The following is a 15,574-nucleotide window of genomic DNA, read 5'->3' on the forward strand; positions in this document are numbered from 1 at the left end:
AATATTCAAACTGATAAGCCTTTGAAATTTTTACATTTTGTGTCACTCAATCACCGCAGTTTACAAAAATATAAATCCTGGGGGACTTTGCTACATAGTAGGACAGGTTTGGAGTGAGGGTGTTCTTTAACATAATTCTGTATAGAGCAAAGGCCCCAAGTGATGCACTTATCTCACTAAAACATTGCGAAATGTTGTACAGTGATGCAAAATCTTCCATTGTGCAAAAATGTCAGAAATAAAATATTTGGAGACTACAAAGTGATCCACAACAAAGCTGAAAACTTTCTCCTCATGTCTGCACCAAGTAATTGATGTTGAAACCTCTCTCAGCTGGCATTCTCCTTAGTATAGTGATGCCATGTTCTATGTTAGAGGATGCTGTACAGCCTGGTGCTTTATCTGGGATCAGCATATCCAGCTGGGTTTAGTTGGTGTCTTGTGTACAGGATGTTCTTGGGTTAATCACTGTACTAGAACTACAGGGATTTGGAGTCATCTTCATACTTCATCTTTGTACTCCACTGTAAGTCACATAAGGATTTCAAGAGACAAGGATTTCAAGGATCAGAGTTCCTCAGCTGTGAACTGGATCCTTCCTTTTCCTTCTGTTCCATCTGTCCTGCCTGTTTGGATGTTGTTCCACAAGATTTTTTTGCTATGTGGGCATACAGCACCCAGCTGAGACCGTGAAGTTCACTGAGACCTTCAGGATTTGCACTGTCTTCTTATATCTGTAATGTGAAACTATTCTCCCACTTGACCTGATTCATTAGTCCTCTCCTAACAGTTTCAGAATCATAGAATCCTAGAATCCTAAAATGGTTTGGGCTGGAAGGGACCTCAAAGCCCATCTAGTTCCAACCCCCATGCCATGGGCAGGGACACCCTCCACTAGACCAGGGTGCCCATAGCCCCATCCAACCTGGCCTTGAACACTGCCAGGGAGGGGACATCCACAGCTTCTCTGGGCAACCTGGTCCAGGGTCTCACCACCGTCACAGTAAAGAATTTGTTCCTAATATCTAATCCAAATCTACTCTCTTTTAGTTTAAAGCCATTACCCCTCGTCCTATCACTACTTGCCCTTGTAAACAGTCCCTCCTTCTGGGACTTTCCCTTTCCAAGGAAGATTTCTCCATCAATTGGATGATGGTACATATTGGTGCTTTTTTTTGCCACTGCTATCTTTCCTTTAGTATATTCTATAGTTCTCTGGGAGTACTTGTTAGATAAAAGGCTGAATTTTACACCTGAACGCATCTATCTGTGACCTAGATGGTCTTTTCTTTGAAGAGCAGAGACATCTCAGCTGGCTCAATGTGAGCAGCAGTATGTCTTCTCTATTATCTCACTATGGTAACCAAGGGAGAATTGTCTCTGTCCTGCTGCTACATAGGCGTGAGTCACTTCAGGTTACAGACCCCTTTTAATCTTGATCTCCACAATGGTTTTCCCTTTTGTTTCCTGTTTTACTACCAAACCTCACAGATAACTTACATTGTTGTTCATTTCCACAGGAACCAGAATTCTTGCTCAGATTTACTTGTCTGGAAGTTCCCTGCTTGTCCTGTGGGAGAAACAGGCCATGATGCAATTTAATACAAACTGGGAATCATCTCAACATTCATCCTTGAAAAGATAGTTAAGATAATGCCACAGGCACCTATCCCAAACCTGATGAGTAGTGTGGAGTCCAACTTGAGGGCATGCAAGTGCAGTAGCATGAAGGACAACAAAAGAGTCCTTCAGTGCTCCCCCAGATCCTCCTGTCCCTCAAGGGCTCACATCCTCTACACACAATCACATCTCATCCTTATTGCAACAACCGTTACAACTTACAATGCACATTTACATTGAGGAAACAATTTTCATGGCCAGAGACCATTTTTTCCCCACAAAACTGATTGTTTCCAAGCATGGCCATGAAGCCTTTGCATAATATCCACATCTACAGTAATAAGCTGAACCAAACAAGGGTCTGGACACAGGCACTGCAGCTCACCTGGTTACAGTTACCTGTTAGACCAGTCCTTGGCACACTTTTGACCCAAGGCACCTGGCATCCAGACAATTCCTGAGCATGGCTTGGGAGTCAGCAGGGACTTTGGCCATTTCCAAGAGGCGGGAAGAAATCCTGCTTTGGAGTTTGGTAGCATGAATATTGTCAGATGATGTGTGCTAAAAGTCCCACCAGTGTTTCAGAAGTTCTTAATAGCCATGGTGAAGCGCAGTGGCATGGGCTAAGAACTGAATAAATATCCCTGGATTCAGGGCAGACTGGTACTCTCTGCCTGTGCTGTAGCATCTTCTCCATCTTGCTGCCTAGGCAGGCCTGATTGGAGCTGCCCAGGAACAATAGTGTGTCCTGCAGTCCCACCTCCAGACTCCAGCACAGCTACAGCCCAGGTTGCTACCTGCTGTGCTCCCACCTATCTACAGCAGTTAGCAGGAGAGACCATTCAGCATAGACCAGGCTGAAGCTTGAGCTGGTGAAGTCATTGAAAAAACTCTTATTGGCTTCTTTGGTTCAGGGCCAGGACTGTGTTCTCCAGTGAGAGCGAACCAACAACACAGCTCTCTATGTCCCTCACATCCTCACATCTTTGATCATGGATGGGTTTGAACAATTCTAGATTGTAGGAAAGCAATTTCACTGATGCTTAACACTTGCTAATGTTCTCTTTATTAAAGGACAGATCTAACGGAAGGCGGAGCTGAAGAACGTGTGAGGAACACAGAGTGAGCAAATTTCTTTCCAGCATAAACCGGACAGATCAGCTTTCGCCTCAGGCTTATCATTGCCTTAAGGGCACAGGGTATTATTTCCCTCATTTTTGTACAGACAGAAAGTTACACAAAAACCCACTAGCTCATAGATCACAAACTGGTAAGAAATCATAGGGAATCACAAGAAATGCCTTTCTGCTGAATGGGTAAAATTAATCCCAAGTGTAATTTCACTGGCATCAGTGCAAATTAAACAATGGACTAGGTCTGCCATTTGCAAAAAGAACAGGTTTATGTTCTCCTTTCACATGTGCTTAAAAATACATTTTCTTTTCCCTTTTTTAATCTCTTCTATTTGAAAGGACTGTTTCAAGAGTAACTGTGTGATTTCACATGCATTTAAGTACTCAGGATAATAATATCTCTAGTTATTTGGTTTACAATGGTCTTAAGAGACTATCCAGTGACAAAGTCCAGGTGTGCTGGGCATTGCAGACAGTGCTGGACTATCTCATCTAAAACAGCCTAAGGAGCTTACAATGGCATTGAAGTTTGAGCCATTCAAACTTTTGCACTCTGTAGCCACAACACCGGCATTAGGGAACTCCAGTTAACTTGCTTCTAGGGCAAGAGACGCTTTCTGCTGCAGAAAGGTCATACTGAAATTTTATTGCATTCATTGTCTCTGGGCACCTGGCTGGAATACACATTGCTGATACCTAACGCGGTAACGTTACTTGCCGGACCAGCTACACAGAGGAAGGAAGAAGATTTGCAAATGTCTGAGTTCACCAGGCTAGGTGCCGTCGGGACTGGCAGCAGTGGTACGTGCAGAGCTGTGTGTGTATGCTAACCACTAGCTTAGTGGTTGCAAGCAACAGAGAACTGTGTAAGACTAGTATAAAAGGTGGCATTTCTATACACAAGTAACTTGCCTCAGACTGAGGTAAGAAGGGACTAGAGCCCAGCCAGCTTCCAAACCCTTCTCGATTTTTGCTGGACCGGCCCTTTGCAATAGATTGACAAGCCAGCATCACCCTCCCAGCCTTCCGCTGCCCCCCACTCTGCTTGTTCCCTGTCCTGGTCTGCAGTTATCCTCCGGGTCCTACTTCATGCACAGGCCTTTCCCAGCTGTTCTCAACCTGAGACGCTGTTGGCCATGGAGAATCTTTTCTATTTATTACCACACTTGCTTCACTTGCCAACCCCATCTTGGACGTACACATCTAGCCAAACCACCTTCTCCCTTCCTGCAGTGACAGGTAAAATAATTTCCTTTCAGCTCACTGAATCTACCCTGACTCAGCACACCAGCTAGCCTCCACATACCCCTCCTCCTGCAAAATGCACCTTCTGAGGTGCATTTCCATAGAGGAGAATTATAGAATCATAAAATGGTTTGCGTTGGAAGGGACCTTTTAAAGATCATCTAGTCCAACCCCCTGCCATGGGCAGGGACACCCTCCACTAGACCAGGTTGCCCAAAGCCCCATCCAACCTGGCCTTGAACACTGCCAGGGATCCAGGGGCAGCCACAGCTTCTCTGGGCAACCTGTGCCAGTGCCTCACCACCCTCACAGTGAAGAATTTCTTCCTAATATCTAATCTAAATCTACCCTCTTTTAGTTTAAAGCTGTTACCCCTTGTCCTGTCACTACTTGCCTTGTAAAAGCAGCTGTGTTCATTAAAAGGAGTCCCAATCCTAAGTGCTGATTTCAGGCAGTTTGGTTTTCACCAAAAGAAGATTGCCACAAGTGGTGTTACGGATACCTAGGAGAGTTGAGGCCGCCTTCAGCGCGTTTAGGAAGCCAGTCTCCACAGCTGCTGCTGCTTCTGTGGAGGAGGAAGCAGAGAAGCAAAGCTTGTAAAGCCCAGTTCTCAGGTGAAAGCCCAGCTGTGAATCCAGGGGAAGCTAAGTGAGACATAAAATGAAGCAGCAATTTCTCTCTCCCACCTATCTTTGTGCAATAATACTGCACACACTTGAACCAGTGTAGTGGAAAATAATGTTATGATTTCTAAAAGGTTTTTGCAAAACAAAGGATATTGGATCACGTTTTCTCCTCAGTTTAGTCACTGTTCACACAGTAATGAAGAGCAGAAGTTGGCTTGCTTTGTTTAAAATAATACAAAGCTGTGACTTTGAGCAATTTGATCATAAATTTTTGGCTTGCTTTTTCTTCTGCATGAGCAGGTTGTGATAGTAGGTATAATTTACTATGACAAACCACTAGCATTAATGCATTAATCAAGAAAAACAAATGGTCTCCATTCAAAATCTCCTGCCCACCTAGAGAGAGTAATGGGGTTATAAATGGAGAAAGAACAAATATTGACTCTATGAAATGTAAAGGTACCGGGGAGTTCACCCATCAGTCTTCAGATTACACTTGCCTTTCAAGATGAATGAGATTTCTTTCATAATCCATTTTGATTATTTTTTTAAGCATCTCAGGAAACAGGATGGGGACATTTGACTCAGTGTTCTCTTTAGGTTTTCAAGATGTTTCAGGCTGTTTCTGAAGGACAGAACCTCCGATTTCTGGAATGGGGTAGATGCTCCCAACCCAAGAGCTTTCGTTTTGACATAAGTACTGAAGGAGTTGCCTGGACTGGTCAATGAGTTATTTGGTGGTGTTTCTGATGCAGCTTTCTGTAAGATGGCTCCAGACTCTCATCCTCCATCACTTGCACTGTGGAAACTCAGGGTCACAGACACTCCTTGGCATCTGGACCTATACAGGACTCAAGAGGACCCAAGAATTTACTGCCTAAAGGAAAGGCCTCTGGCACCATTTACCGAACTTAATCTTATTTTGTCACACGCTCTTCACCCCCCTCCAAACTCATAATGCCTCACTCATTTAACTTCTGAAGCAATCCTATACCTGTCTTCTACACAGACTATTGGAGTCTACTTTAGATTCATTTCAGCATTGACTTCCACATTACATTTAATTCCTCTTCAAAATGTCTTACTGAATCAGAAAATTAGGAGAATTGAGTGTTTCATGAATGCTGAGATAAGCCAGTATTGCTGTCCCTTCTGTAATACATAAGGGTGCCAGGCATCCCACAGGGAACTCAGTACTGAGTGGGGACACAACTGAGAGCCAAAACCCCAAGAGAAGCTGCAAAGCCAATCACATCTTAAATTCTCAATGATCAGAAAACACCAAAAGAAATTTAAAGACACTTCTGACTCTGAACATAGGGCCAGTATCTACTGAGGCACTGGCAAAGCTGCCAACAGACCAGTTCATATCTCACCTGCACCCTGACAGAAATCATTGGCACCTGGTTTTGTTCCTCTCCCATAAAAGTTACACAACAACAATTTATCCTTCAGGGCTGGAACACAACAAAGGGAAAAGGAATGGAAGAAAATGAGCATGCATGAACACACTGGTGATGTGCCATGAAAGCCATGCCGGTTGCCAGAGGCACTCCAGGAGCCCCGGGCTCAGAGAAGCAGATGTGATCACTTCTTCAGCAACTGCACGAGAAGGGGAGAACATGCATTTGGTCTGGCAGGGTTAACCGCGCGTGGCTCCAACAGGATGTACGCTCCAAATCAACTGACGCCTGGGGATGTTTTGACAGAATGAGCTGAAGATTTTCCAGTCCATCGCTTCTCCAAGCTCGGTGCTAGGACGCTGTGTCTGAAGAACAGATCTCCTGCTCCTTTTCGCTTGCTCTACAGTAAGGTAAAAAATGAAATTGTGGATTCTTCATGGCCACCTTAATGACCAGCTGTTCACGCCAGAAGGGTCTGGCACCTTAGGTTATTTTAAGCAAGATTTTGGGATATCTCTGATTGTTAAGTTTCAGCAAGGTTCACTCACCTTAAGCTAACTAACAACTCATGTCTCATTAAAAGGAAACTTCCACAAAAACTAGAGCTGCCATTAGATTTCTTTAATAATCTAATAAAATCCATTCTACTCAAAACTTTCTAGAGTAGTTTATAGAGTTGTTTTGATACCTGGGCTAAACAGGACACAGAGGAATCCAGGCATTGCCTTGTTCCCACGCTGACATGGTTTTGCGGGAGAGCCTGAAGGACTCAGATTCTCCTGGACTGTGTGATATACATGGCCCCTCGCTCTGAAGGGAGCTACGTCTGCTCCACCAGCCACTGGTAAGGCTACAGCAACTATGAATGACTTGACAGTTTATCTGAAAAGGGTATGATTTAGCTGGGACAAAAGCAGGCTCTGGGCCACTTTTCTCAGGAAGAAGTGACCATACAAGCCACAGAACACTGGAAGTACTCCACACCACGGAGTCTGTCCTTGTCCTTCCAGTTAGCTTCCTTGGGCATCCATTTCTCCAATGGACAAGCAGCTCAGGAGATTCTCAGAAGTGTCCAGATAACAGCCCAGCATCTCCTAGCAATAAGGGCATATTGAATGCTTGAAGGGATTCACCCTTTAACCTTTCTTCCTCCCATTCTGACATTTGGGTGATGCCCCTGTGAGCAGGGATCACTTCCAGGCTCTGTACGTGGTTTACAAACCAATGAAACACAGAGAGAACGGAAGATGCATCTGTGCCACACTGTTGCATAAATGTCAGGGGAAGGAGCTTCAGTCCTGAGGGAATAAATGCCAAAGTAAGGTTTTAAAAATAAATTATAAAAGCAATGTTTCCCCTTTCAAATCCAACTGAAACCAAACTGTGTCAAGTTCTGAGGGCTGTATCCACAGCCAGTGCCCATTCCCATTCATGAAGGAGATGCCTACAAGTGTTTTCCGCACACCAAGAAAGGATGAGGTGGGGAAGGCCATTTATTGTGGAATCTGGGGACAACTGACTGCCTCTAGATTGGAGTAGAGTAGAGTAGAGTAGAGTAGAATATTATTTCAGCTGGAAGGGACATACAGTGATCATCCAGTCCAGCTGCCTGACCACTTCAGGGCTGACTAAAAGTTAAAGCATGTTGTTAAGGGCATTGTCCAAATGCCTCTTAAACACTGACAGGCTTGGGGCATCCACCACCTCTCTAGGAAGCCTGTTCCAGTGTTTGACCACCCTCTTGGCAAAGAAATGCTTCCTCCTGTCCAGTCTGAACCTCCCCTAGTGCAGCTTTGAAAGTTTAGGTCTTCTCAATCCCAAATGCACAACAGACCGCATCTCCAGAGCAGCTCAGCCCCTTGTAGACATCTCCTTCTGTTTAGAGACATAATAACAATAACAGCAGGTGTAACCACCTTTTGCTGTGTTTTCTCTAAAAAAGACATCCAAGTTCCCTTGGGCAACATGAAAATTCACTCCCTTCCTCACACCCCATGACACTCCCCAGCCAGTTGCGTTGGGACTGCTGCAACATGGTCTTGGGTGTTTAGGAGAAATCCCTGGGATTTCAGACTGCAATACAGCCTGTTTCAAATGGTGGTATTGACAGCCATCATCCCGGTGCTGCAGAGACTGATGCATATATCTATGCTGGGATTGAAGCATGGCGTCCCTGGCCTCCTGGGGTCATGAGCGAGTTAAATCCAGACAGCATGTGTTAGATGCAGGTAAGGTGGAACCAGGAAGCAGCCTGCCCATGTTCACACAACTCAGAGCAAGAGCCCTGCCCAAAACCTTGTAACAAGTTTTGGAGTTTCTTAATTCACATTCAGTGTCATATAAACGCAGATGTGTCCTAGACCTCAAGTCGCTGTCTCTGAACTTGCTCTGAGCCAACACCTGTACAGCCTGTTGGGCATCTCCACATCAGAAACATATTCCTTTTCCCTATCTGGCCAAAAGCAGCATGTGGTCTGAAAAGGTCAGCTTTTCTGGTTTTCATGCTTACAACAAAGATGAGCTACAGCACAGAAAACAGAAATGAATGGCTCAGAGTCACAAAGAAATGGTGGAGCAAAATAAAAGGCAGGTCTCCTTCATTCCTGGGTAGTCCCTAAATATCTGCTTTTCTTCCTCTAATGAGATTCAGTGAAATCTTTAGCAAGGAAGTGTGTTTCTTCATAGGTCCAAGAGGGATCAGTTATACTGGTGACCTGAGAGACAATGTGTCGTCTTTATCGATACATCTGCAATGACACAAACATCAGGGAAGGAAGACAGGTCACTGCAACGCCCATGCCAAAAGAGATTTGGGGTTGAAATAGGCTGGAGGCGGGAGCATGTCCAGCTGGATGACTGACTGAACCCGACCTCTCAATGCAATGTTGTTGCCAGAAGGGCTACTTCAATACTAAATATAAACACAGCTGAAAACTATGAGCTATCGTTACCTCTGTATTTGGGATGACTGTGAGCACTACTGAACTGCTGTGTTCAGTTTTGGAACAAAACAGCTCAAGAAGGATATTGAACTACTGGAAGAGACTTCAAAGACATGAAGGATGACATTTAATGGAAGCCCTTGGCCCCATTCTACTTCCATAGATGGAAGGGGATCAGGCTACCTGTTCTACCTGTCTGGGTTTTCTTCCCAAGGAAACTCAGACAGGAATTGCAGTGCATTTTGGTGGGAACAAAAAAGAGCTGCAGGGCACAGCATCCCTAGTTTAAGTCATAGCTACCTAGGCATTGTGAAAATACACCTATGATGTGCTCCATGGGACATCCCTGCTCCTCCATGGTGGATTTGGCTGAAACTTATCAAAAAGGGTGACTTGACCATGACTACCTGAGAGGAAGACACAGACCTAGTGGGGGGCCGTAATTCAAGCTAGGCAAAGAGTCGCAAATAAATTTTGTATAGGAGCAGTAAGGAACCACAGGTGAGCTTTCCCAGGGCCTGATAGGGAGGGCTAGAAATATGCTCCTCTCAAACAGAATTAATTCAGAGAAGTCCCAAAGCCTGTTTAATCTTTGCCAGATCATCTGAGCACAGTGATGCCTTTATGAATCTCACCATAGAGAAGTGTTTTACACAAGTGCTTAATTTTTGTGACCGAAAGTGATGTGTATTTTCATAGATTTTGTTATATAGGTAAGAGAAGTAGGAAGGCAGCCATTCCTCTCCTATATCTGAACCTGCTCAGCAAAGAAACTGAAGATGAGTCCCTTGGACCTATACTTCAAACTCAAGAAAGCTGTCCATGGAAAGACAGCCAGGAGCAGCCCCCTGCCCCCACTAAGATGCTTACACACTACAAGTTTTTGGAATTGCCTGTTCCTCACCTCTACACACACCCTGAGATATATTCTTCTGCCTTTTTAATAGTGCTTAGGCAGTGACAAGAACTAAAAAAGTAAAAAAATCTTGGGAAGGGATCTTTGCTTCAAGGGTTGCACTCAGTGCTGGTGGAGGCTTTTTTTCTGTATTTTAAGGGTCAGAGTGCCCTCTTCTGTTCCACCTGTGTCCTGGTTATTTACTCCCGTCCTACAGCAGCACATTATCGAGAAATGCTGTGATTTGTCTTCTGCATACCCTATCGCCTTCTAAACAACAGTTAAGAAACCAAACAGCTGATCACAAACTAGAAAATAACCTTCCTCGAAGTGGGGCTCAGGCAGGCTACAAAGTCAGCTGTCCCCAATAAAAGGGCCTGGAGAAACATCACATGCAATTTGATTGATCTAATTAGTTGATGAGGTCAGGCATATTTTGAAGTGAATCGCTGCAAAGTTTAAACAGTGGGGTGTTATTTAATAGGTTCACACCCTGCACTTAAACTTTGCCTCTCTCCTGCCTGTGTAGCTGCTAATTGAATCCAGACTGTTACTGATACCTGAAGAAATCTGGCTGAAACAAACATATTAAAAGTAGCTCAATAATACCAATGTATATAGTAATTTCTAAACTAACCATGGTGAAATCACTGGGACAGCAAGTTATCTGAATTAGGGCTAGAGCTAACAGTGGCCCAGAAAAATTTATTACTGGAGACTTTCTATCATGAAAACACAAAGGACTGTTTCTGGAAACCACATAACCACTTTCACACAGCAAAGCCAGCACTGACAAACTGTGGTGGATCCCCCGCCGTCCCACGAGCGTGCCCACGCTGTATGCCCACCGCTGCTGACCCAGAGGCACACTGGAAGCTCCAGCTTTGCCCAGCACCGACCCTCTCCCCTTCCATGTCTGCTTCAGGGCAGGGGTGCTCTCTGCTCCTCCTTTTGGGTCCTTCTCACCCACCCGAAGTCTCCTTGAGGGATGGGGGGTGAAAGGACCCACTTTGTTTCCTCACGGCCTCCAGCACCGACCGACCACCCTCGCTGCCACCCGCCACCCCGTGAGGCGGCAGCCGCAGGGCCCGGGGCCGTTCGAGCTCCTGCTCGGGGCAGGGGCCCAGCCCTGAGGCAGGTTCCGGCCATGGCCCCACAAAGCCTCCAGCCCGGACCAAGGCCCTTTCCTCAGGTATAACCTGAGCCGCCCCACCGCCAGGTTTTGGTGTGGAGAAGCCCCGCGAGAACCGACGGGGACCCAGCCCCGGCCCCTGCGCCTCCCTACAGGTAGGGGACGGCAGCGCCGCCAGCCACAGCTCAGCTTCGCGTTTGGGGCTAGTTTGGCCCGCCGCGCTCGCCATAGCGGCACTGCGCGCATGCGCCGGCAGGCCGGAAGCGGCCGCAGTCGCCATGGCAGCTGCGTGCGGGAGGCTGTTGCCGCGCAGTGCCGCCGCGGGGGTGCTGGGCCTCGCCGCCGCCCGGCCCGCCCTGTCCGGCAGTGAGCACCGTCCGTCCCACTTATCCCCCTTCAGCCCAGCGCCCTCCTCCTGCCGGCGGCGGGGAGCGGCTGCCCGCGGCCTGCGCCTGTCCCTCAGCGCGCCCTGACGTGTTCTCCCAGAGAGCGGGTGGGGGTCCCCCGGGCCTGCTTTGCGGCGAGGGGATCCCGGACTGCGCAACTCTTGGGGGCAGTTCAGCTTGCAAGCGCGGGGTTTTAAAAACATATTTTGTTTTTTTTTACAGGGTGCTTTTCTTGCTCAAGCTATCGAATTAGCAGCGATGGAGAGCCAGCAAAATTTCAGCCGCCTCCAAAGCCCGTCATTGTTGACAAGCAGAAGCAGAGAGAGGAGAGGAGGTAGGGCGGTCTGGTGCTTGTCACAGTGGGCCTGTGCTCAGGTCTGCTGTCAGGCTGGTAATCCTGTGACTGCCTTCTTAAAGCTCTGAGGCATTATTGCATAAGAAGTACTTGCAGAGTTCTACCAGAGATAATTTATGTTGAAATACGCTTTAAAAAAACCTCTTTAAAGTACTGTGTTTTAGAGTTCCTGAAAGCAGTGAAACAGGAAAAAAATGTATAGCAGTAAAGATTTTTGCAAATTTTTGGCTGATGTGTGAGGCTTTCATCTGTTAAAGGCATTCATCTCTTCAGTGTGCCACAAGGTGACAGGGACGTGGGTCCTGTGTCTGCCTTTGACTTAGATCTTGAGATCAGCTGTAAGTGCACACGTTACTGTTCGTGAAATGGAGCTGCAAAACGCTTTTGGTTTACACTTACAAAAGTTTGGATTTTCTTACAGGTTCTTGAGCCCTGAATTTATACCTCCCAGAGGGAGAACAGATCCTCTTAAATTTTATATAGAAAGAAAGGATATGATACAGAGACGGAAAGTGTTCAACATCCCAGAATTCTATGTTGGTTAGTAACGGCATTAGAACTTTGATAATTTCATCAATATTTTTTGTAGGGTGGGATGGTAAAAGGTGTGGTTTCATGCTGTAGAATATCATAGAACATCACAGTATCAGGTATGTTAGATCAACCAATATGTGTTTCTATACATACTACTTTGTATTTTAATTTCATATTGACATCCAGTTTCCATTAAAAGTATAATACTAATGTGTTTTGTAAATCCTGGCATTTTAGTGTATGGTTTACCAGTAAAGCTCAAGAAAGGAAAACATATTAGATTATTTGTATTCAGATTGCACAATGAAGAGTAAAAGATAAAGGTGAAGACGTAAAGGTGAAGAAGCTTCATAGCTACCATGCAGAATCACTTTAACATACATTAATTCTGGGCACGTTAGAAGTTTATTCTGCTTCTGGCAGTTTTCATGGAAAATAAAACATTTTCAAAATGTACCTAAATGCATGCACTTTGTCTGACTCTCCTCCCACATTTTGGTACATGATTACTTGAACAGTCTGTTTATTTTAATTACTTTTTTTTTTTTTGGCAGGCAGTGTACTCGCTGTTACGACTGCAGATCCATGTGCCAGTGACAAAGTCAGCCGGTTTGTAGGTATCTGCATTCAAAGAGGAGGAAAAGGACTTGGCGCTACCTTTGTCCTTCGGAATGTTATAGAAGACCAAGGTGGGTTGTTAACTGAGGCAATTATGCTAGAACTGTTCAGCAAAAAATGTTGCAGTTGTATGTGAAGGGATATCTGGTGTAGTAATTTAGTCTATGAAGAGGATGACAATAGATTAAAGAGAAATTGTGAGTCTGCCTACTAGGGGATACTGCAAGCTTAACACGGTATACAGAAAGATGCTGACGTGCGATTTGAAGGCATGGAACAGCTTAGTAATTTTATATCTATACACTTTGTGATTTTTAGGTGTGTATTCTGAGGAGATGGAATGTGATCGTTATGGTTGTGCTTATATTTGAGACTGGGCAGTCTACTGCCAGCCACGTAAATCCTGGCCCGGTTTGAGCACGGTGTATTTGCATGAACTGGGGCTGTATATATTTGCTGTTTAACAAGCAACAGATAGCAGAGTTTTATAATAGATTCATATTCTACTTTATGGCAAAATGGGGGGAGATGCAAATAATGATGTTCTGAGAGCAAATATGAAAGGGGTGGGTGTCTCTCTGTATACTCTACACACAGTGAGATATGTGTATATATATAGTAATAACCATTGTAGCCAAAAAGGAGTAAAGGTTAAAACCAGAGCTTGCCTTCCTCAGATGCAAGCCAGTCAGTGTCTCTCAAGCTATTCCTTTATCAAAGATTCGATTTAGAAACCTGCCTGTGTAGGCACACTGCCTGTGTACAGTCGCATGCACACAGCACTGTGTATGGAGTTCTCTGTGTAAGTAAAAGCAGTTCTTGGTGGTTCTTACAGGGTGTGTAACAGTGAAGAAATACTCATTTAGTGTTAGTATTTCTAATGTATTTGGTTCATTAAACCCGACTTTCTCTCTCTAAGGTGTTGAAATATGTTATGAACTGTACAATCCTCGAATCCAGGCAATCGAGGTTCTGAAGCTGGAAAAGAGGCTGGATGACAACCTGATGTACCTGCGAGATGCCCTCCCTGAATATAGTACTTTTGATGTGAATATGAAACCTGTGTCTCGTTTAGACCACGAGGAAATTCCTGTAAACAAGGTAGGAGCTGCATGTTTCACCGGGAAAGCGGAGGATCGTTTGGGTAGCTGTCAGATCTGACTGATATCCTGGAAGGCTGTTAAACAGCTCTTTGCTACATTAGGTTCCAGGGTGACAGAAGTGTACAAAATAAGGCAAGTCTTTATACCATTTCTATAGTGAACAAATGTTGAGAATGTAAATATCTACCACCCTCGGTAGTTAATTTAAAGACGTGCGAGGAGTAGTGGCCTCCATGTGCTTCTATGTAACACTGTGCAGAGAGGAGAGCTTTTCTTACAGAAACGTGATTGTTAATGTTGTTACTGATCTGGACTGGTAGGTATCAAGAAAGAAGGTAAGATTGGACGAGTAAGCTGAAATCTGCATCTCAGAGAGCATCCAGGAACCAGTGGACCCTCTCAAAGAGTGTTGTCAAGTAACTTAGTGATTGTTCTTCCCTTTCCCTATCACGCTGCTTCTCCGTTTCCTTCATAAGGAACAAGAGTAGAACTAGAAAAGAGGAGTTCACTTCACTTTATGGGTCAATTTAAGGATGGTGTAATAAATCAAGACAATGTTAATTAAAAAGTTTTACAAGATACTGTGACAACAGCCATGTGAACCCAAAAAATTCCTTTTTTCCTGACAGTGTAAAGTAGTAGTTCCTTAACATAGTGACAAACTGGTCTGTTTTCTCTTTCCTTCTGTTAGAGCAGTGGTTGTCTTACCTTTTTGCTAAACTCACAATCAAAATTCTGATTACTTAATACCATTTTTTATTTTTTTAAAAAAACTTTCACCCTAGCTGCAGGTACGAATGAAACCTAAACCATGGTCAAAACGGTGGGAAAGGCCCAAATACAATATAAAAGGAATAAAGTTTGAGCTACCTGAAAAAAAAATGAAAGAAGCACAGAAGTGGAGCCAGCCCTGGCTAGAGTTTGATATGCTGCGAGAATATGATACTTCAAAAATAGAGGAGAAAATTTGGAAAGAAGTGAGTGAAGAGCTTAAAAAATAATAATAGTTTTTGCAGTCTAGGAATTACTGAAGAAATATTTCCTTTGAATTTCCTGTATGGATTATCAGTTGTCAAGTTTTGTATATACATAGGCAAAATACATAATAAAGTGAACCTTTCTTTAAAATGTCAGTGTTTTCTGGTTGAACACTTACTTTCTATTCCTGAGAACAGCCACTCCTTTTTCTGAGGAGCGTAATGCTATGTTCACTCCAGAAATGAGAATCCTTTTTTTTTAAATTACAGTTCACAAGAGGGGTTTGTATCACCCACTGACGTTAGTTGTGTTGTCATTTCCAACTGCTTCTGTTACTTCTTTCTTCACAGACTGGGTGGTGGCCAGACTGTTCGACTCCTAACTTCAGAAAGGGGCTAGAGCAGGGCAGTAGACAGTCTGAGCCAACCATGTGCTCTCAGAGTAAGTGCTCTTTAGTTTTCCCATTAAAAATAAATTATGTTCCTGCTAGAGCAGTAAATATAAATGCTCTGAAATCAGTTTTGAAGTGAGACAGTTTAAGCCAAATCATGGTAATTAGTGTAAGGTTCATGATGAAGTGCTCACAAAATGTCAGAGCAGGTTC

General features: G+C 44.5%; 1 protein-coding gene across 1 annotated transcript; it reads left to right on the forward strand.

Moving 5' to 3' along the window:
* The first annotated feature begins 11,244 nt into the window (after positions 1 to 11,244).
* MRPL19 (mitochondrial ribosomal protein L19) lies at positions 11,245 to 15,120 on the forward strand. Its single transcript, XM_075750488.1, has 6 exons — positions 11,245 to 11,362; positions 11,605 to 11,716; positions 12,159 to 12,277; positions 12,826 to 12,960; positions 13,809 to 13,990; positions 14,778 to 15,120. Exons 1-6 carry the CDS (start codon positions 11,275 to 11,277, stop codon positions 14,991 to 14,993), a joined length of 852 nt encoding a protein of 283 aa, XP_075606603.1. The 5' UTR covers positions 11,245 to 11,274; the 3' UTR covers positions 14,994 to 15,120.
* The last annotated feature ends 454 nt before the right edge of the window (positions 15,121 to 15,574 follow it).

Source organism: Balearica regulorum, chromosome 3 (assembly GCF_011004875.1).
Source record: "Balearica regulorum gibbericeps isolate bBalReg1 chromosome 3, bBalReg1.pri, whole genome shotgun sequence".
In the NCBI taxonomy this organism is placed as follows: Eukaryota; Metazoa; Chordata; class Aves; order Gruiformes; family Gruidae; genus Balearica; species Balearica regulorum.